The sequence below is a fragment of the Thermothielavioides terrestris genome, chromosome 3 (assembly GCF_000226115.1).
Source record: "Thermothielavioides terrestris NRRL 8126 chromosome 3, complete sequence".
Classification (NCBI taxonomy): domain Eukaryota; kingdom Fungi; phylum Ascomycota; class Sordariomycetes; order Sordariales; family Chaetomiaceae; genus Thermothielavioides; species Thermothielavioides terrestris.
In genome coordinates, this window is record NC_016459.1 from 1618199 (window position 1) to 1639128 (window position 20930).

At 59.1% G+C, this 20930-nt stretch overlaps 6 protein-coding genes and 1 non-coding gene across 7 annotated transcripts; 3 read left to right on the forward strand and 4 right to left on the reverse strand.

Moving 5' to 3' along the window:
* Positions 1 to 1302: 1302 nt before the first annotated feature.
* On the forward strand, positions 1303 to 2589 carry THITE_2116892 (uncharacterized protein). Its single transcript, XM_003654091.1, has 3 exons — positions 1303 to 1678; positions 1760 to 2397; positions 2472 to 2589. The coding sequence occupies exons 1-3, from the start codon at positions 1432 to 1434 to the stop codon at positions 2565 to 2567; spliced, it is 981 nt and encodes a 326-aa protein (XP_003654139.1). The 5' UTR covers positions 1303 to 1431; the 3' UTR covers positions 2568 to 2589.
* A 952-nt stretch (positions 2590 to 3541) lies between these two features.
* THITE_2145086 (uncharacterized protein) lies at positions 3542 to 5275 on the reverse strand (the record flags this gene model as incomplete). Its single annotated transcript, XM_003654092.1, has 2 exons — positions 3542 to 4863; positions 5002 to 5275. The coding sequence occupies 2 exons, from the start codon at positions 5273 to 5275 to the stop codon at positions 3542 to 3544; spliced, it is 1596 nt and encodes a 531-aa protein (XP_003654140.1).
* Positions 5276 to 6076: 801 nt separating this feature from the next.
* THITE_2116894 (uncharacterized protein) lies at positions 6077 to 9104 on the reverse strand. The gene is made up of 2 exons (XM_003654093.1): positions 8827 to 9104; positions 6077 to 8765 (listed from the first exon to the last, which is right to left on the reverse strand). The coding sequence occupies exons 1-2, from the start codon at positions 9008 to 9010 to the stop codon at positions 6229 to 6231; spliced, it is 2721 nt and encodes a 906-aa protein (XP_003654141.1). The 5' UTR covers positions 9011 to 9104; the 3' UTR covers positions 6077 to 6228.
* An 827-nt stretch (positions 9105 to 9931) lies between these two features.
* On the forward strand, positions 9932 to 12441 carry THITE_2116895 (uncharacterized protein). The gene has a single exon (XM_003654094.1). It carries the CDS (start codon positions 10029 to 10031, stop codon positions 12414 to 12416), a length of 2388 nt encoding a protein of 795 aa, XP_003654142.1. The 5' UTR covers positions 9932 to 10028; the 3' UTR covers positions 12417 to 12441.
* A 236-nt stretch (positions 12442 to 12677) lies between these two features.
* Positions 12678 to 12789, forward strand: THITE_t86. Its single transcript has one exon. It is a non-coding gene; the product is annotated as a tRNA-Leu (tRNA).
* Positions 12679 to 14783, reverse strand: THITE_2116896 (uncharacterized protein). The gene has a single exon (XM_003654095.1). It carries the CDS (start codon positions 14573 to 14575, stop codon positions 13097 to 13099), a length of 1479 nt encoding a protein of 492 aa, XP_003654143.1. The 5' UTR covers positions 14576 to 14783; the 3' UTR covers positions 12679 to 13096.
* Positions 14784 to 15770: 987 nt separating this feature from the next.
* Positions 15771 to 17604, reverse strand: THITE_2155054 (uncharacterized protein). Its single transcript, XM_003654096.1, has 3 exons — positions 17023 to 17604; positions 16511 to 16930; positions 15771 to 16305 (listed from the first exon to the last, which is right to left on the reverse strand). The coding sequence occupies exons 1-3, from the start codon at positions 17391 to 17393 to the stop codon at positions 16212 to 16214; spliced, it is 885 nt and encodes a 294-aa protein (XP_003654144.1). The 5' UTR covers positions 17394 to 17604; the 3' UTR covers positions 15771 to 16211.
* Between the last annotated feature and the right edge of the window lie 3326 nt (positions 17605 to 20930).

The following is a 20930-nucleotide window of genomic DNA, read 5'->3' on the forward strand; positions in this document are numbered from 1 at the left end:
ACTTGGAAGGTGCCTACAGATACCTGCCACCTACCCTCCATTTCCAAGCAGGGCAACGAAACCTGGAACGTACGGGTCATCAAACTAGGATGGAGCCGTGGGAAGGGGAGGAAGGTGATCCGACTGGCTGCGCGTTTCCGCGTCCTGTCCGTGTCTCACAGAGGGCAGGCACTGATCACTCTTTTCCATCTTCACCTTGCCGAGACCGTGAACTGACCCAGGCTGGTTGCCGGCAAGGGCACGGCAGTCCGCGCCGCGGCCCTCACTGTACTGACAGTCGGATATCTCGGTACATTTGACTGACGAAACTGAGGTGGTTTCGAGCCCGTTGTTTCTGCATTTTCGGCCACGGACCCCGAGGGATGGGAATGGTGCAACCGCGGAGAGAGGCAATCGCAAGGGCCGGCGCCGTCGCTTCTTCCCAAGCCTGGGGCCACTGGGGCAGAACATTGAAGCTTTCGCTGGCGAGTAGACTGACGGCGTACAAATCCAAGCCCGGGTAACACGCGATCCCGGCCTCGCTTCCTGTGGCCGAGGACGCAACAAACCAGATCATTCGGGGTCGAGCGGGGACCTTAGCGGGCGGGCCGATGCTAAGCGGGCGCGACTGAAGCTCCGGTGGATGGCAGTAGGAATCAGCGTTAGGTCTGCTTTGGGTTGTTGGCGGGTTGATGCTTCTTCCGCGGTTAAGCTCGACTGTGTGGTTGGTGAATTATCCTGGGAGCTTGGAAGGTACGATGCTGAAGCTGCTAGCTGCCTAGCTGCCTAGCCGCCTCTCCTGTAGTTACCTGCCTTAGCACTGAGCAATCGGGTTAGGCACCTGGATAAATCTTTAACCGGACCGTTTGGGCGGGTACTTTGCCCCCTTCATCGCACAACATCGCAGCGAAACGAGAGGCCCGGGGAAGTATCCCACCGTGGCAGATTCGGTCTTTTTGCCGCTGGTGTCTCGAGGAAGCCCAGAGGGCGTATCCGTACGGAAAACTACCCGCAGCCTCCACGCGTCCATGCTGCTGTGCTGCGCCGCGCAGCATCGGAGCTCGCACGGCTGGATGCATCTTGTCCCACGCTGACAACCCACCGGCCCACTGGCTGGTTGAATGAGTTCCCGCCCTGCCGGGTCTGCAACGAGCCCCCCTTACCTGCCCACTGAGCGGCAGTTTTATCTTCATTAGGTAGGTCCACTGGCCGGAGGGCTCCCCCGAATCCGAAGGCCCCGTTCCGCCCGACGGGTGAACGAGACGGCGACGGGGTTGGACAGAGGCAACCTCGACATTTAAACGTCACACCCGTAAAATGAACTCCAACACGCTACTTCAAACCATCTTAACCTGTTGTTCGTGGTACCCTTGACTTTTCTCCCCTGCGCCCCGGTTCCCCCGTGGCACCCTATCCGCCATATATCCCAGTGAAACAAACGCAAGAGGCGCCATGGCCATCGCCACCACCACCACGGTGACAAGCCAACAAGAGCAGCCCCTGGCTCTAACTCTTGAGTCGCGCATCGATCAGCTGGAAAAGCATGGCTTTCTGTTCGGCAAGAAGCTCGCGGCATCCATGTCCCCGCTCTTACACGACGTCGTGTACCGGGGGATCGGTCTCAAGTGGGAGCAGATCAGGCTCGATTCGACAGATATGGACTTGTTTCTCAGGCTAATACGGCACCCCAAGTTCTACGGTATATGAACCCTATGCTTTTTCCACCAAGCAGTGAGTGGGTGGGACCTTCATGGGCATTCCTGCTAACCGGCATGCTCAGGGGCCTCGATCACCATGCCGCACAAAGTCGCCATCATCCCCCACTTGGACGAGCTGACGGAGGAGTGCCGCGACGTGGGCGCCTGCAACACGCTCTTCCTCCGCACCCTCCCAGACGGCCGCCGCCTCTTCTGCGGCGCCAACACCGACGTCATCGGCGTCCGTGAGTCCTTCGTCCAGAACGTCCCCGACCCGTCCGTCTACGAGAATCGGCCCGGCATGGTGATTGGAAGCGGCGGCGCCGCCCGCTCCGCCGTCTACGCCCTGCACAAGTGGCTCAAGGCCACCCGCATCTACCTCGTCAACCGCGACAAGAGCGAGGTGGACGCCGTGGTTGCCGAGTGCTCCGAGCGCGGCTACGGCGACCGTCTGGTCCATGTTGAGACGGTCGAGCAGGCCGAGGCGCTCGAGGGCCCCGGCGCGATTGTGGCCTGCATCCCCGACTTTCCGCCGGTGACCGAGGCCGAGAAGGTGGTGAGGCGCATCACCGAGGTCATGCTGCGCAAGGAAGGGAAGGGAGCCATGCTGGAAATGTGCTACAACCCTTCGCCCTACACAGCCCTCGGCGCTCTCGCCGAGTCGGAGGGTTGGCAGGTCATCCTGGGAACCGAGGCCCTCATCTGGCAGGGCATTGAGCAGGTGCGCTTCAACCCTCCTCCGTACCTCCCCTTGCCCCTGTGTCATTCCTTTCTGACATGATCCTCGATGAACAGGATAAGTACTGGACTGGCCGTGACACCAGTGAGCTTCCCGTTGCCCAGGTCAAGGAGGCGATCGCCACCAGGCTAGCTCAGATATCCAAGAGTTAGTCAGCATGCTTCTGGTGGTTTGGCCTGTTGTTGTTGTTTGCCATTAGACACCGCCTCTGACAGACACCCTTACTATGTGCCGTCGGGGCAGTTTCGCCGCTTTTCTAACGCCAAACCTTGTCTTCCTCCGAGAGGCCCTGCATGCGGGATAGATTGGAATCATCTCTCTTTCCCATTCCCGGCTAAGCTTGGACGAAGTCAGGATGAGTGAAGTCAGGAGCATCACCGTGCCGTTTTCGACATGGCCACTGAGCGCATTTGGATAGAGCACTTAGAGGGCCAAATAAATCAAGAGGTGCATTTTGTGGTCCAGACAATCTTGAATGTTTACCTGTAACTGTCCTACCGATCATGCAGAGTCTCTGCGCGAGGGGCCGGGCCCTTGATGGTTATTTCTCCAACACAACAGCCTAGACTCAGCCAGTTGATCAAAAAATCTGTGATCCATAATATACATTGACCTACGTTCTTTGCTGCGCGATGGTCTTCGCTGATAAGCCGTTTCATTTGCTCCCACGTGGAAATCATGAGGCGCTGACGCTACCGACGGTGCACCATCCAGGCGTAGTCATCCGAAATAACTGCTTGGATACGTACGCAAGCATCCGGATGGAAAGCCGTTTTAGTCGGAGTCTCGGCAACTGCCTCTGCGAGTGCATTCGCTTTGAGTTGTACTTTATACGCTGGCTTGCCGGTTCCCATTCGCATTGACGGCCTGGGAGTCCAAGCCAGCGAACTGGGTCAGCAGCCACACGACTTGGGAATGCATGCGAACTCCTCAAAGGTCGGTTAGATTAGACGGTAGACAAAGCCGCGTAGTACATGGATTAAATCAGGGACGAGTTCGAACTGTTGCTACACTCATGCTAAAAGATGATATCCAGACAGGTCCTGGAAAAAACAAGAGAAACACCGGGATTGTGCCAGAAACCTGACGCGCTGCCCTTGACGAGATGTCCAGCGCACGTTTCGTTCTACGCGCTCTCCGGCCTTTCCAAGTGGCTATGTTTCGCCTTCTCGTCCTCGTCTGCGCCGGCATCCTGGAGCACGAGCTCCTCCATGAGGATGCTGTTTGCCTTCGCCACCGGCTTGATCTCGAACAGGCGGTCCATGGACTCGAGCGGGATCGACTTGGTCTCCGGGACCCAGAAGTAGACAAAGACGATGGAGAGGAGCATCAGGGACGCGAAGAAGAAGTAGACGCCGTACTTCATCTTGAGGAACATCTGCGGCGTGAAGCGCGAGATGATGAAGTTCCAGAACCAGTTGTTGGCCGAGGCAGACGCCTGGCCCAGCGAGCGCGTGTTCTGGTCGAACATCTCCGCGTTGACCACCCACGGCGTCCCGTTCCAGGACGGGGTGTAGAACGCGGTCCAGAGATAGAAGAAGAAGATGGCGGCGACGCCGGCCCCGGACATGCTTCCGCTCGGCTTCGACGAAGGGTCGGCAATCTTGATGTAGGCGCCGATGAACCACATGCACAGCGAGCCGCCCGCGGCGCCGACGAAGAGCATCCGGCGACGTCCCACACGGTCCACCAGCCAGAGAAGCCAAAAGAAGGTCAAAACAGTCTTGACAACACCGAAGAGGCCCGTCGTCAAGAACCCCGTGTTCGTGCCGGTGATACCGATGCTGCGGAAGACGGTAGGGCTGTAGTAGTTGATGGCGTTGATCCCGCTGCCGTTCTGAAGCAGGAAGAGCATGCCGCCGAGGAAGAAGCGCCATCGCACCTTGGCTTGCTTGAGCGCGAGGAAGGGCTTCCAGAAACCCTTGCCGACCTCCCGCTCGAACCTCTCGATGTCTTGATCGATGTATTGGACCTCCTCCAGGATGTATCTGTCGGTGGGCTCGAGGTTCCGGATCCAGCAAAGAACCCTCATGGCCTCTTCTCGCCGGCCGTTGGCAAAGAGCCACCTCGGGGACTCCTTGATCCAGAAGATGCCGAGGAACAGAAGACCCCCGGGGATCAGCTGAACGGCGAACGGGATAAGCCATTGCGACCGGGTCGGGGCCAGGGTGGTGTTGACGCCGTAATTGATCCAGAACCCGACTAGGCCGCCGATCTGCCAACCAAGCTCGTAGATGCCGACGAGCCGACCGCGGACGGCCGGCGGTGAGAGCTCGGAGATGTAGATAGGCACCATGTTGGACGCGCCGCCCACACCGAGGCCGGCGAGGACACGACCGGCCAGGATGAGGCCCAGCCCCCTCTCCCCGTTGGCACCGAGCATAAGGCCGGCGCCGAGGATGAAGGTGGCGGAAAAGACGAACAAAGACTTGCGTCTGCCGAGGAAGTCTAACCAAGAAGTGTCAGTTGCAAATCACTATTGGACTTCGTCAAAAAGAATAAAAAGTAGACCGAGAGTGAAACCGCTTCCTCGGGGGCCCCGAGATAGCTATAGTGGTAAGGGGAAGAAGCCTAAAAGGCACGTACGGCTCGTGGCATACGCAAAGAGGCTGCCGAAGAAGGCACCTGCCTGGTACACGGAGACAATATTGGCCTGGAGCAGGGCGAGGTCGTCGGGATCGTACGAGGCAAAGTCGAACTCGTTGGTGAAGGACGGGAGGGCAAGCGTGGTGCCGATGAAGGCGGAGTCGTACCCGATCATGCACGAGGCAAAGGAGGCGACAGCGGCGCAGGCATAGACGCGCCAGTTGTAGACGGCCTTTGGCGTCGGCCTGTCCTCCTTGAGCGCCAGGATCGTCATGGTGAGGTTGGCTGTCGAGAGCCGTCCAAGAACACAGAGATTGAAGGTTCAGCCCAGGGGGGACGGGGTCAAGGGGAAAGCGGCGACCCGAGACGATCAGCTCTGGGCAAGCCGGAGTTCCCTCCGTGATGACACCCCGGGATACCCAGATTTATAGGACGGTATGGAGGTTGAGATTGGGTTGGCCAACTACCCCGGACGAAGCACGGTGTAACCCACACCTTGCGGAGCGGCTTGTCACTCCTCCACGGGGAAGCCACATGGGTCTCCTGCGAGCCAAGACACATTCTCCGCATGAAGAATGTTGAACCGTGGGGAGCAGGGCCGAGAGACGAGGCCACGCGTCGTAGGAGGACATGGGATGGGATACTGCGCAGCAATTCATGTTTTCTTTTCCATTTCGGAAAGCCAAATGCTTGTCGATCCTGCTTCCCCGCAAGTTTCCCCAGCCGTTGCTGCCCCTATCCTGGAAAATCCCCACATCCAGGGAGGCGCTAATGGCTGTTATGTCGGCACCCAGGATGAATGCTCTCCCGGGTTGGAGCGCACGGCATTTACCGCTTTCCGATCACGGCGAAGGTGCCTGAAGGGTTTGCATTGGCCGGTATTAAGTGCCGTGCCTGTGTGGCTGGCGTTCTCATCTTGGTGACTGCTAGAGTTTCGGCCTCACGGTTGCGTAGCCGTGAGCCGGGTCACTTGAACGCTCCGGGCCTGTTGAAAAGGGAGAGACTGTTGAAAGATGCGTAGGTACTCTCTATATCCTACGTCGGCAACGGAGGTCAGGGAAGATGACCAAGAGGGTCAGCTTTTCGGCGGCGGGATAGCGAGCTGCTAGCGCGTGCAAAGATGGTGAGACAACCTAGCGCACTGTCGCGTGGTTGATGCTTCTCGTCACTTGCACGGCACACAGGATATGCAGGATATAAGCAGGATAGACTTGCAAAACGAGATCGTCAAGATTCCTCCGTATTTATGTTGTCGAGCCGGGGCTGTAGCTGCGCCAAGTTGGAGCGCCCATGGTCATCTGGGTACGACTTGAAAACTTCGCGTCGCATCAGACGGCGCGGCGCTCGACGGCCGGTAAAAAGCTCAAATTGAGCAAAGCCTTGCTCAGGAAGCAGATCCAATCCATCCATTGCAACCCAGCCCCTATGAGCCTCCCTTCGGACTTGCTCCAAGAGCGGGCTGTTCAGCGTCTTGTACTCGAGCTCCAACACAACACCACCCGTGGGGCTTTCTAGCCAGGATGGAGGGACTGTGAAATCCGGCGCAGGATTGCCGCCGATGCCGTGTGTCGGGATACATGAGACTATCATGGTGGGATGCTTAAAACCCTCTGGCCAGGGGTCATCGCGAGAGCGGATGATGTGGAACCTTGCAGTCTCGTTAGATCCAGAAGCCGCACTGAATAGGGGCAGGCCATTTCGCATCAGCAAAGTCTCAAAGTGTGACACAAGCTTCTCTGCGTTGGCAAGCGTCCGGTTGAAAATGAGGATGTGCTTCACCCCGAGCTGCAACATAGCGTAGACTGCCGCCCTGGCCATTCCGCCGGCACCGACGACAAGGCCGGTGCTGCTAGGCCTGACGGCGTTGGCTGGAGAAAGACCGCGGCGGAGGCAGGCTCGGATGCCGATCCAATCCGTATTCTCGCCGTACAGGGCTTTCACCGGGCCTGCTCGATTCCTCCCATTGAACAGCAGCACATCATCCGGTATGCTACCGTCCGGGTCGATGTCCCGGATGGGAATCAGGGTGTTGACGGCGCCAATTGCCTTGGCGTGTCGGCTCAGGGAGTGAGTCAGGCTGATAATCTCGACCTTGAAAGGCAGTCCGACAGACGCGCCGGCGAAGTGAGGGTCGTTGACGAGCTCTTGCAGGCTAGCGATGGTGCTGGTCGAGTGAGGCTGGTAGTGATGAGGGATGCCACAGGCCTTGAGCGCAGCATTATGCATTGCTGGAGACAAGCTGTAGCTCACGTTGGCACCGAAAACGTAGAGCCTCATTGGGTCATAGCAAAAAGCCGAGTAAATAGCTTGGGTTGCTTCTCTGGCTGTGAGCGACGGCCACAAGGCAGCCTCTAGATCAGAGGCCAGACCAAGCCGCTCTTTCCGCAAGCCTTCTGGCACGACCGACGTGAGCACTCGATTGAAGCACGCTGACGTTCGCCCGAGCATCCCGGTATTGTAAGCAATGAGCGGCAGCCTCGGGCCCGGAACCGACTCGACGGCGTGGTGGACGAGCCGCACATCAAAATTATCGCTCGGGTTGATGGCCTTCCTTGTGAATCTCGCCAAGTCGCAGCCACAGGCCTGTGCCTTTTCGTAGTATGTGCGCCAGAAAGACGCATCCCAAGGCGGTGGGTTCGGGTCCAGCAACTGAAGGTTGCCCACAGCTTTGCAAGTGCCCTTGACGCTGAGCATGTTCGTGAGCAGGGGGGTATCAAGCCTCAAGTCGACAGAAATGTAATCGGGCGTGAGTCGCAGGCCGTGGAGGATGTAAGATAGGTACATGGATCGCCAGAACTCGCCGGACAGCGCTGCTTCGGGAAACAGCACGTGGAAAAGGATGGGGACAACGGTGTCTCGCCGGACTTGGGCTAGGACGCGGCTGATCTCGCTGGCTCGGTGGGGTGAAATTTCGGGCGATGACGGTAAACGATTGGCGTAATCGGAGACGAGGTCGTCGACGACAATCTCAATGGCATCCGCTCCAAATTCCAGCTCTTGAATGTCGAGATCGCCCTCAGTAAATGACGAGAGAGGCACGGAGAGTGCGTATGTGAACTGCCTCTCCTCAGCCGGAACACATGCAAGAGGGAAGGCGGACTCGATGAAGGGGATAGCGCCGCTCGGCAGAATCAGGGAAAGAAACTTGAGGAAGTGCCGCTCGGCTCGCTTGAGTGTGAGATATGGTGCGGTAGGACGGTCGAGCTCAGCGGTCGGCGACGGGAGACGGTTGCCTGCAAATTCCTGGGGCGTGCTGTGATCCTCCGAGACGTTGAAGAACTCATAGCGGGTACATCGTCTGAAGAATGTGCTGCTTGCGTCCAAGAGGTTGCGGGCTTTCTCGATAGTGTCGATTTTCAGGTGATTCTGGATGGCTTTGGGGTCACGGAGCACATAGATGATGGGAATGGACCGTCCGATGTGCTCCAGGGTCGACTGCAAGCTCCTCTCGATCCACGAGAAGACAAGGACGGCGTTCTTCTTATGCCTCTCGAAGACGTCACGCAGGACGCTCAGTTGACGGCTTTGGCAAGCAGCGGCGCCGTACATCTTCTTGTAGGCCGGGCTGGAATGGCCTGTCACCTCTCGGAAGGCCATTTCGAGATCGACAACCTTGCGGTTCATGGCGCTGGAGGCTATGACGGCTAAGGTGGTCTTGCCAGCGCCACGAATGCCGGCAAGAAGGATGGATGCGTCTGCGTCATGAGCAGCGGCCGTTGGGGTTGAGACTCTGCGCGCGGGCGTCTGGGAAGCCGGGCCGTACTCTGGCAAGATGATCAGTTGAGGCAGGCTGGCGATGGGGGGAACCCAAGCTGGGGTGCTCACCTCTGCGAGCCGAGAAGGCCGGAGGTTCGTGGAATGGCGGCAAGTAGGCATGGTCCCTGCTGTCGGCGGAGAAAGCTCTTGCGGCTGGCCGAGATTCAGTGGGCCGGTCGGGTGTCTGGCCGTCCCAGGACACGGCCATCGCGGCGTAGGAGCGCTTCACGCCGGCAGCTGCTGGCGGCGTCATGACGCTGCTGGCAGTCGAGGCACGCCGACCACTACAAAAACGGGGAGCATCTACTGTGGCACGGCGAGACCCTGCACTTTGGCGCGGTGGATGCGGTAGGTGCGGTGAGGCGTCGCAGGTGCGAGGAGCAACGCCAACCGGAAAGCGGCCGAGATACGAATCGGGCAAGTGACTCGACTGGAGGGGAACATGGATGAGGGGACTCGAGGGATTGGGATGGGTACGGTTCCCGCAAGGCCCAGGAATTGCGAGGGAGGATGCAATCCGGCCAGTTCGCAAGCGTCCAACCTGCCCCGCAGACCTTGGGCTTGCGGATGGATGGAGACACACTGCACACGGGCAGCATCAAGACACATCAATCAGGTACCGAGAGGGAAAGGAGATTCGAGCGGCGGGGGTGGGGCCACTGCAGCCGGCAGGGTTAGGCTGTCATCCACTGTTGGTTGGTTTAACTTGGCTGTCAGGTGCTGTGGATAAACATTTAGCCTCCCGAATCCCTCGAAGCGGCCCTCGCAAGATCGCTTTTCCCTTCCACCGACACCACCCTCAGTCCCCATTCCCAACTCTCGGACACGCCCAGGGGGCGAACTTGGGACGGCGCAGGTACGAGCCGTGTCCAGTTGAAGGTGCCAACCTGTGAGCAGCTTGCTTGCCTCAAGATCCAGATTCACTCGGGAAAAGGAGGATAAGTTCAGTTAGGTACGGATTAGTTAGGTTGGGGCACCCGTGGGGAGACCTGGCAGCCTTCCAGGTTCCCCGCAATTGCCTCGCATGGGTCCCACATGCTGGCGTTCGCCCCCGGCCACCTACGACCACACTAACTTTCTCCGATAGCAAGGGGACCGGCCCGGCAAAGGTGGTGGCTCTGTTCCCGAAGTTGGGAAGATCCGGGACGACCATTGCCATTGCGGACGGCTCGTGATGGTCCCGAGCTGGCGGACATCGTGCATCGCCGACCTTGGCGTCGGGGCGACGAGTCAATCTGCGTCGGCCTTCCGGCGCACCCACCCTGTTGGCCATGCCACCGAAGAGGAGGACAACCGAGACCGAAACCCCCAACAACCCGACCGAAGTGCCGCTTGGCCGGCCTGAAATCCCGGCCCCCGCCGCCCAGCCGGGTCCCGTCAAACGACAGAGAGTGTCGCGCGCTTGCGACCAATGCCGCGCTGCGCGGGAGAGATGCGATGGTAAACAGCCGGAATGCTATCCATGCTTGTCCCAGAGCCGACCATGCACCTACGAGGCCATCCCCAAGAAGAGGGGTGTCCAAACTGGCTACATCCGCACCCTCGAACTGGCTCTTGGTTGGCTTCTCGAGAAGGTGCCTGGAAGCGAGGAGACGCTCGGTGCCCTCCTCGCCCATGAGAGCGGCCAGCAGGGAAGTTCGATCATGCTTGGAAAGGACGTGGGAGGGGCGGACCGTCTGCAGAAGAGATGGAGGAAAAGCCGGGTATACAAGGGGATAGACCGCATCCTCTCTGGCGGGACGGCTCAGGATGGGGGTTCTCCTTCCGCGGACGCGAGCGATACCGAGGGCGATGCGGCTCGAGCGTGCTCTAACCAAAGTCTGGATGGCGCCGGTTCAGAAAGTTTTCCTGCGGAATCTCCGAACCTTCCACAAACAGGGGCTGGGCATCGCCCCCGAAGCCCCTCGAACGACGAGCCGTCGAGCGTTGATTGGCAGCGCCAGAGGAGGCCAACGAGCTCAATATCTCGGTTCCCTCCATCCTCACCAGACCGCCTAAAGCTACCCCCAAACCACTGGCGATTGCTTGACATCTACTTCTCCTACACCCATTCGTGGCTGCCCATTCTTGAAAAGCAGGACCTGTTTCGGGCTTCATACCTCTACCCAGAACAGGGAGTTGTCATCCATCCCGAAGATCCCTCCGCTGCGCCCCATGCAGAGCTGTGGGCTGCTTTGGCGCTGGCAGCGCTGCAGGATGCTGCCTCTTCACCAGATGACACCGAAACCGCCCGCCCGCCCCCGAGCGAAATTTATCGAATTGCCCGTGAACTCCTCCCGTCGGAGAATGGGCCCTTCCGAGTTCACCACGCTCGCGCGCTTCTCCTGCTCAGCCTCGCCAATCTAGGGCAAGACAAGCCAACCGGCGCCGGCCTGCTTCTTGGCTCTGCCATTCGCATTCTCCTCGGTCCCGACGCACTTCAGCGCGGTGCCCCCGACAGGGATGGACAGAGGACGAGCCTATGCATGATCGCTTGCTTTATCCTTGAGACGGTCCTCTCGGTGAGATGCAACAGGCCGCCGCATTTGATGGCAGAAGATCTCGCTGCTATGCCGCTGGTCACTGAGGGCGGACTGGACGAGTGGGAACCATGGACACCCTGCGATGGGTTTGGGGCCGGCCATCCCGGCCCTCGCCTGTCTCGAAGTCCTGCGTTCTGCTTGAGCACGTTCAACCTGCTCTACGCCATAATGAAGGTTGTCAGCGTTGAGATGTTGGCTAGGAGGCGCGGTCAGCCTCGCGGGGTCGAGGCTCCGGAGGCGTTCAGCAGCCAACTGCGACGGGCGATAGACCCCAATCTGCCGTTCGGCAACTTCATTAGCTCACCAAGCTGCGGGACTGCCTCGGTTCCAACCCCCTACGTGGCTCGAGCCACCTTCCTATGGGCTAGCGCGCTTGCGGACCCTCACTCGGAGAGTCTGCTGGCGTTGCTGGAAGATACCCTAGATCAGTATCAGCGGAGGTTTGGCAAATGCGGCATGCCTCCGTTCATTGTGGCTTGCATCGGATCCCTTGCGAACGAAGAATACATGTTCGGCTTCAGCGAGCAGAGGAGGGAGAGGTTGAAAAGCCTCGTGTCAGCGTACAAATGCGGCAGCTTCGACGAGAGGCGTACCTCCAGTGTTGCCGGCACCACCGTCGTCGATGGCTTGACTTGGCCAGCAGCTCACGAGCCGGTCGGCGTGGGCGACCCGGCGCACTTTCCCCGGCAGAGCACTCCTACCACGCCTTTTGCCGGCCTCGCGATGCCGTCACTCAATGACAGGCTGACTGCACCACAACACCAACAAACACAACCAGTCAGGGGAGGATACAAACCGATTTGTGGTCCAGGAATGACGGGCTCATATCAGGGCCACTTCCGCAATCCTCCAATAGCGGTGCCGCAGGGCAGCAATGCCCAGATACAGCTTGGAACGGGCGCGGGCGCACTGTCGGCAACGGTTCCCGCGATGCACCAAGGTCACACTTCTCCGCACCCACTTGCTCCCCCCGCGGGGTTTGGGGTTAGCCCCGACTACGACGCGCTGCTCGACGACCTTGCGTCGATCGAATGCACCGACGCGGTCGACGCCGATGCCCAGTTTATGGCCAATCTTGGATTTGCGCCGGGGTGCGACATCGCAGAGATCCTGAGGCGCGATTTTGGACCAGTATAGAGCTTTGGATGTATATCCTGTGGACTGCATATTGCCCTGAAATGCACATTCATACTTGTATTCTTGGCCATGGGTGGTGCAAAGCTGGGCGATGGACGCCGATGTACAAAGTAATCGAAATCATCGACATTTGAAGCGTTAGTTTTGGGTCCTCAAGCGAGGAGGGAGAAGGGGATGGGGCAGATGATAAGGCAGGCCGAGCCGGGAATGCGCAGCCTTGATAAGCCGGTTTTGAACCATCAGCATTTCAAGCACCCAGTTGGCAAGATGGCCGAGCGGTCTAAGGCGCCACGTTAAGGTTCACCCTTAATCCCAATCTTCGCTGAAGATTCCGTGGTCCGAGAGGGCGTGGGTTCGAATCCCACTCTTGTCACAAAATTTTTCCTACTGCCACCAGCTGGCGTTGGATCTTTTTGTCTTGCTGCTCCTCTGCAGTTTGCTGTTGGAAACTCAGCCAGCATCTTGTAATCGCCTAGAGTTAGTTGTCTGGACGTTGAGGTGTGCCAATTTCCTTGGTTGCATCTCATTGTTTTCTCCAGGTTCGCACCACCAGGTCTCCAGGCTTGTAGCGACAGAAACTTGCGAATCTAAGCCGCAAGAGATGCTAGTGCTCTCCAACCCGCCGGCCTCATCTGCATGGAGCTCAGCATGCCGACAGTTCAGCGGGATTTCATAGGGATTCAGGCCTCTGCCTTCAATACCGACTGCGCAGCTTGCTCTCCGGCAATGCGCCCGAACACGACACACTCCAGCAGCGACGACCCGCCCAACCGGTTGTCCCCGTGGATTCCTCCCGTAATCTCGCCAGCCGCCCAGAGCCCCTGAATCGGCTTCTGCGCCTCGCCCAGTGCCGATGAGAGCACCTGCGCCTGCTCGTTGAAGACGACACCGCCCATGGTAAAGTGCACAATGGGCGTTACGCGGCCGACGCATACCTCAGCATCTTCGGCAATCCCCGAGCCATCAGCGCCCAGTGTCCAGTGCCCAAACGCAGTCCGCCCGAACTCATCCGGCTTCTCCCCGCGCACAACCGCAGCATACTCCCGCAGCGTCTCCCTCGTAGCCTCGTCCAGATCGGCTACCTTCTTCTTCTGCAGCAGCCCCTTCCACAGATAGAACCCGACATGCCCCGCCGCAGCCTCGGCGGTCCCGGGGTCCAGCAACAGCTGCACATCCCACTGGCGCAGCCCACCCGCGCCGTCCTCGCCCTCTCCCTCCGCATCGGGCAGGGGCAAGTCCATGATAACACCGCTGATCTTGTCCCGCGTGGCCAGCTCGTTGACGATCCGCCGGCCGCGGTGCAGGAGGATGCCCCCTTCGCCGCGGAGCACCTCGGCGGCGAGGAACTTGAGCGGCGCCCGCGGCGCGGCCGGGTCGACGAAGCCGGTCGGGTGCACCTGCACGCTCTCCATGTCGACGAGGGCGGCGCCGGCGCCGGCGGCGAGCAGGTCGTGCGCGCCGGGCCGCGGGTCGTTGGTCGACGGCAGGCCGTCGAGGTCCGGGCGGTACCGGGCCAGCAGGCCGTGCGTGTCGCCGCCGAAGCCGCCTGTGGCGAAGACGACGGGGCCCGCGAGGGAGTGGCTGGCGCCGTCTTTGCGGTACTCGACGCCGGTCACTTGGTTGTTGGCCGTGAGCAGCAGCTTGGTGACTTCGGCTTCGGTGACGAGTTCGAAGCGGCCCTCGTGTTCTTTCAGCTTGGCAAGTAGCGTGGTCACGATGGAGGCGCCGGGCGGCGTTTTTCCGGCCCCCCGGTGCGTGCGAGGCTTGCTGTGTCCGCCGAGCTGCGCCACGACGCTGAGGTCGACGCCGAGGTCTACGAGGAAGTCGATGGCGGAGGCCGAGCGGCTGGTCAAGACCGAGATGAGGTCCTGCCGCTGCTTTCTCACGGATTCCGCCACGGAGGCGTGGAGTCGAGACCCGGCTGACTTGACCGTATCTTCACAGAAGCTCTGGTCGACGCCATGCTTGGCTACGTCTTGGAACCTCGTCGGGGCCCCGTTGATTCCGGACGAAGCCTTGATGCTGTTGCCTCCCGGCTTGGCGGCTCGTTCGAGAAGCCGGACAGAGGGGGCCCCCGCCTGGAGTGCCGAGTAGGCCGCCGAAAGCCCAGCGAGGCCGGCACCAACCACAATGACGGGGGGCGGATGCGTGCTTGCCATTTGGAGGACAGTGGTTTTAAGAAAGGATGCTGTAGTGGTCGTGAGGTGGCGGTACACGATGGCCGCGATAGGGATCAAGACGATGCTGAAGAACGCAATGGAAAGGAGGCGGCGTCTTGTCATGAGCATTCGAGCCACAGGACCCGGCCTGGTAGTGTTTCACGTCTCCGGCATCTCTGCAGAGACGGGTATTCCGTGCATGAGGTCTGCGATGGATGTTGGCGTGCGAGTGGCCGCGATGCAACTCGCTGTTGCTGGCGCGGTTCGGTCAACTTGAATCAGCTGACATTACGCCGTTGTCGAACGGTGCCCAGGCGGGAGCTTCCGATATGGAGAGTCCAAGCGCCCCAGCGCCCGAACCCGCGACAGAACGGTACAACTAGGTAGGTACACTGTGTAGGACTGCAACCCGGAGTACGGAGTATGGATCGTACTGTCTACGGAGTTCGGGAGAACTTGCTTTGCAGATCTCTTTGCTGCGTATGTCCACAGGAACCACGGCGGTGAGAGGGCTTGTCCAGGTGAGACAACTGCCGATATGACGGGGTCAATTCCGCACAGTGATCGTACTGCGAGGTGGAGGGCGGTGGCACTTGCCAACTCCACGCTGCACGGTGCGGTGCGAGGGGACATTTCGTGGAGGAGCGGGGAGCCAATCGCATCTGGCCTGAGGACGACGGCCCGAAGAAACGCCAAAGTCGCAGGAACCCGAAACAACTGGAAGCAAAACACGTCGCAAATCGGCGCGACCACAGCGGAAAATTGCTGCTTGGGTTGCTCTCCAGTGACAGCCAGTGCTGACACTCCGCAAAAACAAAACTTGTGAACCAAGGGCTTGGCGTCACGTGGCCGTGGCCGGGGTTCGTCTTGATTTTTTTCTCGGCCCGACTTTGAACGAAATCAGTGGGATTCCAGGTTGGCTCAACCAAGTGTAATCCGGACACTACTTTGTAGGTTAGGGTAGGTAACACAGTGAACTGTCTTTTAGTGTACAGTACACCAGGGCAATCTCCTGGGAAAGCCTCGGCAAGCATCCTTTCCAGTGGAAGCCAGAGAGTGTGGCGCAGCGCCGCGGAGCATATCCATTGTCGCATCAGAAACCAGGACAGACGTTCCAGGTTGCTCAACGGGTGGAGCGTGTGGAGGAAAACCAGGATGGAAACCGTCACCAAGCAATGGCCCACTCGTCCCCCAGTTCCAGTTGGGGACGGGCACTCGCTGCTCCGCATTGTCGGGGAGATCACAGACTCAACCCCTCTTATTCTTTTTAGCACTTCATGTGTGCAGCATTACACTACAAAACAGGGATATCGCAACTAATCGCTAGCATGGTCCACTCCTCATCGTCGGCTTGCACAGCGCCGCATCCCTCTTCGCGCGCCCAGTCGTCCAAAGCCGGTTGACAACTAGGTGGCTCTTGCGAGGCATCCCAGCGGCAAACAAAACTGCTGAACGCGACAAAGGGGTATCCCGCACAAACCGAGACAAGCAAGCAACCACAAAAGGAAGAAAATAAAAGAGACAGCAACCAAGTGGAAAGCAGTTTTAGCCCAGCGCACCCAGCCTTATTATCGTATCCCGTACACAGTGTAGGTAAGGTACCTGAGTATACATAGTGTAGGTACCCTCCCCCCCTCTAAACGGTGGCAGACGCCGTCTTGGCGAGACGAGCCTCGCGGCCCTTCTCGGACCAGGGGAAGTGGAAGACGGGAATGAGGAAGAACGAGTTGCTGTCGGGAGGATCCTTGCGTCAGCCGTTGTCTCGGGTGAGGAGGAGGTGGCGTCCTCGGTGGCTTCGCTTGGCGCAAGCAGCCATCCAATCCGGCCGCCGTCCTTTCCCGGCGCGCTTGCCCGAGGGGCCGAGGCCAATGCATGATGACGGGCAGGAAACAACGCGGGGAAAGGAAAAAAGCAAAAAGCAGAGAGCCCACATACCTGCTGTCGGCGATACCGGCAAAGGCGTTGTACCACGCCAAGAAGGCAGCCAGCATGCCGAAGCCGCCGCCGGCCTGGTTAAGCTTCGAGGCCGCCTCGGCGTTCCCGTTGTCGGTGGCGTAGGCGCCGCAGGCGAGCATCAGGAAGGCCAGATCGAGGGTGAAGAAGAGCAGGAAGAACATGACGGTCGAGCGCAGCGTGCACAGCAGCAGGATGGTCGTGAAGATGAACCAGCCCGTCAGGAAGAAGCCGACCGCCGACTGGGCCATCAGAGGGTCGCCCTTGGTCTCGGCGGGCGAGTACGGCCCGTCGGCGCCGAGGATGTTCCAGTTGGGCGTGAGCAGGATGCCGTAGGCGATCCAGAAGCCGCCGTACGACGAGAGAGCCGTGGCACCGAAGGTGTTGCCAACCGCCATCTCCCTGCGGGAGGAAGTCATGTCAGACTCTCATCAGAGACAACACCCGCGCCTAGGGTAGGGTCGCGGGAGGGAGAGAGGGAAAAAAAGACTTACCACATGCCGGCCAGCAGCTGGACGAGGCCGCCGTAGCCGAAGGCCAGAGGAACAGCCACGTTGGGCGCGGTCACGCCGCGCGCGTTGAGGTTGACGCACGAGAGGACGAAGGTGGTGAGCGCGAACGCCGACAGGCCGAGCGGCGCCGGGTTGGCGAACTTGCGGTGCTCGATCGGGCGCCAGAGACCGGGCTGGAACTCACCGCCGAAGGCGGGCAGCCGCGGCTGGTCGTCGGCGTGCACGTTGGCCATGGGGTTCCGCGTGTCGAAGCCGCGGTGGTGCGGCGCGTTGGCGCCGTTGGCCGGGGTCGCGGCGCCCGTCGCCTGGCCGACTTCCTTCTCCGTCGCCGCCGAGTTCACCGTGTCGGCCATTGTGTGTCTGTCTGTGGTTCGAATTGGTCGGCCCCAAGGAAAAACTGCGTGGCTCTCGTCTAGCTAGAATTCCTGACGAGCGATATCAAACCCCTCGAATGCGAACTGACCCGGGAGCCGGACGGCGGGCTTTGTATGTACTCCACGAAAGTCACGAAAAGAAAAAAAGTCTTTCCGAAGAGCAAACGCCGAAAGACAGACAACGGGCGGGAGGGCCGTGGAGCTTCTTCATATTATAAGCTTGGGGGGGAGGGTTACCGCCGATGATACGCTCAACGGCTCGTTGGTACTGGGGTTGCCGGGCAGAGCAACACGGACTGGTTAGGGATCGTCGAATTACACGGGACCCCGTGTGAGAGAGGGCGGGTCACCGAGCCAGGGTCCGCTTTCTGTCTTCCACCCAACCCGCGAGATCTCCAGTCTGGAGCGTTCTCTGATAGGGTCGAGTTCCATGCACTAGTGTATTCCCGGACATATGGATCTCACCTCCCCTACCCCCGGGGGCCTGCCAACGGCCCAAAGGGGATATTGCGGCGGGCGGGGAGGTTGAGAATGAACCGGCACGGCATCGCTGCCCTGCCTGCAGCTTGTTGGGCAAGACGGATCCTCGGCTAGCGTACCGGATTGGGGCGACGTTCCATTGATTCCGTGGTAGTGAGAGGACCAGTAAGAGTGTGTATGTATCACAGCGGGCCAATTCCCTGTTGCGTACATACTTCCGTACGTACCGTACCAACACAGAAGGGACTTTGTAGTTAATGAGCGCTGTTTACTCAAGAGTATGTGCATAACTCTAGTTATCTGTACACTGCCCCGTGTTGCGGTACGGAGTGCACATGTCGTTACGTTACTGTCTCATCCGGGGACGGTGAGGCAGAAAGGCCAGGCACAGCACCGTGGTTCGGACGAGGAACAGCTGGAGGTGAAACACGCCGGTGCCAAGGGCCATGTTCTCGCAGGTCATCCCGATGGAGATCTCCTCTGGTGGATGGAGCCTGCGGGGGTTTCCAGGTTGCTGACGAAAGGCCAAGGGGGAGCCGCATTTCCCCACTACGCTACGCTACGCTAGCGCAAGAATCTCGGGTTTTGGCTCCTCAGGTTGTGGGTACTGTGGGAAAACGCTTCGCTTCTGGGGTGAGCGCAAGCTGGGGTCCTCCCAGTCAGGGCCGTCAGAAACGAGGATTCCGGCCCGCCAAATGCTGGTCCCGGGTGCCAGCCGGCTGGAGGTTATAGAGGTCCCGCCAAGACTAATTTCAGCCAATTGTCGGCAATGTTTTTATAGCGTCAGTACCCCGCCAAGACCACCAAGCGGTTTGCACTATCGCCACGGGTTAGCCACAGGTTAGTTCGCCAGGGGTACGGGGGGCGGCGCTAGCCCCCCGCTGGTTAGGATTCGGGTTAAGGTTAGGGTGAGGGTCAAGGTTAGGGTATAGGTTAACTTCGTTTTCTTTTTTTTCGATTTGGTTGAGGTTTGGTGAAGTTGTTGCTACGAGTCTTTGTAATTATACATTGTCGATATTGCTCTAAGTCGTCGCGGCCCCGTTTACCCTGTGGCGATTGTAAATACTTGTAAGCGGCAACCTCCGAAATTAGTCTTGGCGGGACCTCTATAACCACGACCGCGAGCCGTAGGTTGACTGGAGCCATTTCCGCTCTGGTTATGAGCCGTGCTGTTAGTGAATTACCTATTGTACAGTTGGACACGACAAGACCGAAGATTGCCGCTGATGGCATTTGGCGCCGATGAAAAACGCTGGGAAAAAAGGGGGGAAAAAACTGGTATGTATAAAGGAGGAGAATCGTCAGATGTTTTCTGGGGAACCGTCCCCGCGCTCCATAAAAGCCAAGCATAAACTAGTGTCCGCTATCCCCGTGAACAAGTGAGGGGTTTGGGGCAATCGCTGAGGAGGGGAATGTGCGGGTGATCCAATGGAGGTCGGGGTTAAAGGCAAGATTCCCTGGCGTCCCGGCTCAATGGAAGCACGGGAGACGGGCCAGCAGGAGGGTGCCACTGTGGTATATGTACTGTTTATGCAAAGGTCTGGTTAGCGCAGTGTGTTCCCGTTCCACCTTGCGAGAGCAGCCACCGCGTGGCGGTTTGGGGCAAGCCATCCGTATGCACACCACCGTGGGCGCCAGGTGCGCTGCTGGCGTTCATTGAGACGAGTGTCTCTGGGAAGGACCCGATTTGTGCAACCCGATCCTGTACACTACCGTGTACAGTACCTACACGTCCTGCAACCTCGGGTGAATTGGCCACGTTCCACTGCGCCGCAGTGAAAGTCACATTCACAGTGATCTCTTACACCGCTGGTGCTGTGAGACATTGGGCGCCCACTCCTCCGGTGGTACCCAGAGGGAAAGTAAACCCTCTTGTCCATGAACAGGACAACGTGATGTGTCCTTACACTTCCCCAGCGAGGTCACGATCGCTTCGTGGAGTTAAGGCCGTTTGGGACGGAACAAAGGAACTGCTGACATGCGTTAGTGTAGTGCAATACATTCCGTACCAAGCTTGTCGTGCTTCGCCCAAAGTTGGCCAGATCGGCATTCTCGCCAGCGTCACCCCCCCATTGGCGACTTAGCAGCGCCACGATTCTGCAATCGCACGATGGCTGGCGGATGGCGCGGCGCCTCAGTTGCAAAGCAGCCCTAGGAGCTTCAGCTCAACTCCCCCACCAACCACGAGCGACCCTCTTAAAAACACTACACAGATTTTTCAGAACCACTACACAGCTACGGGTAGTCCGTGCGCCCCCCCCCCCCACAAAAAAAAAATCTTGCAGTAAGCAGGGCAGTCACCCCACGCCCCGGCTGACATGTCACCACAGGAATCGCAGGAGAAAAAGCTTGAAAGATCCCAATGGTCAATCGCCGCGTTATTTGAAAGAGAGGACTTTTATAAAGGCGAAAAGAGAGGACTTTTGTAAAGGCGAAAAGAGAGGACTTTTGTAAAGGCGAAAAGAGAGGACTTTTGCAAAGGCGAGTGCAATGGAAGTTCCATCCTACGAAGGTGCTGCCGAGAGAAGTTTCTTATCGATAAGAAAAGCCACGTGACTAGCTAAGTACAAAAATGGAGACATCGTCTCTCGCGTTGGCGCTCAATGTAGAAGGCGGTCAAGGTAGGCAATATAACTTGTTCCGCAGTAAAGCTTGGCATGGGATGTTTTTTTGGGGGGGCGCACGGACCACCCCCCGGCTGTGTACGGAGTAGTGGTTCTAAAAAATCTGTGTAGTGTTTTTAAGAGGGTCGAACCACGAGCCCCTTCGGCAAGCCCGGGGACCGACGCTCACAAGACCACCCCTGCCTACCCCACGGGCTAAGGGAGTTGGCGATCGCGCGGAGACTCAGAGCTCCAGGCGGCGGTCATCGAAGCCCGCACTTGGCGGTCACGTTCAATTCCTGTTCGGGTTGCGCCGCTCGGATGACAGGCTGCCTGCTTGCGATGGTGGTTTCGTCGCCGGATCGGCACACGCGATACCGAGGCCGGTGGCTTCCTCCGCCGTTCAACCTGGCTGGTTGGGGAACCAAAATGG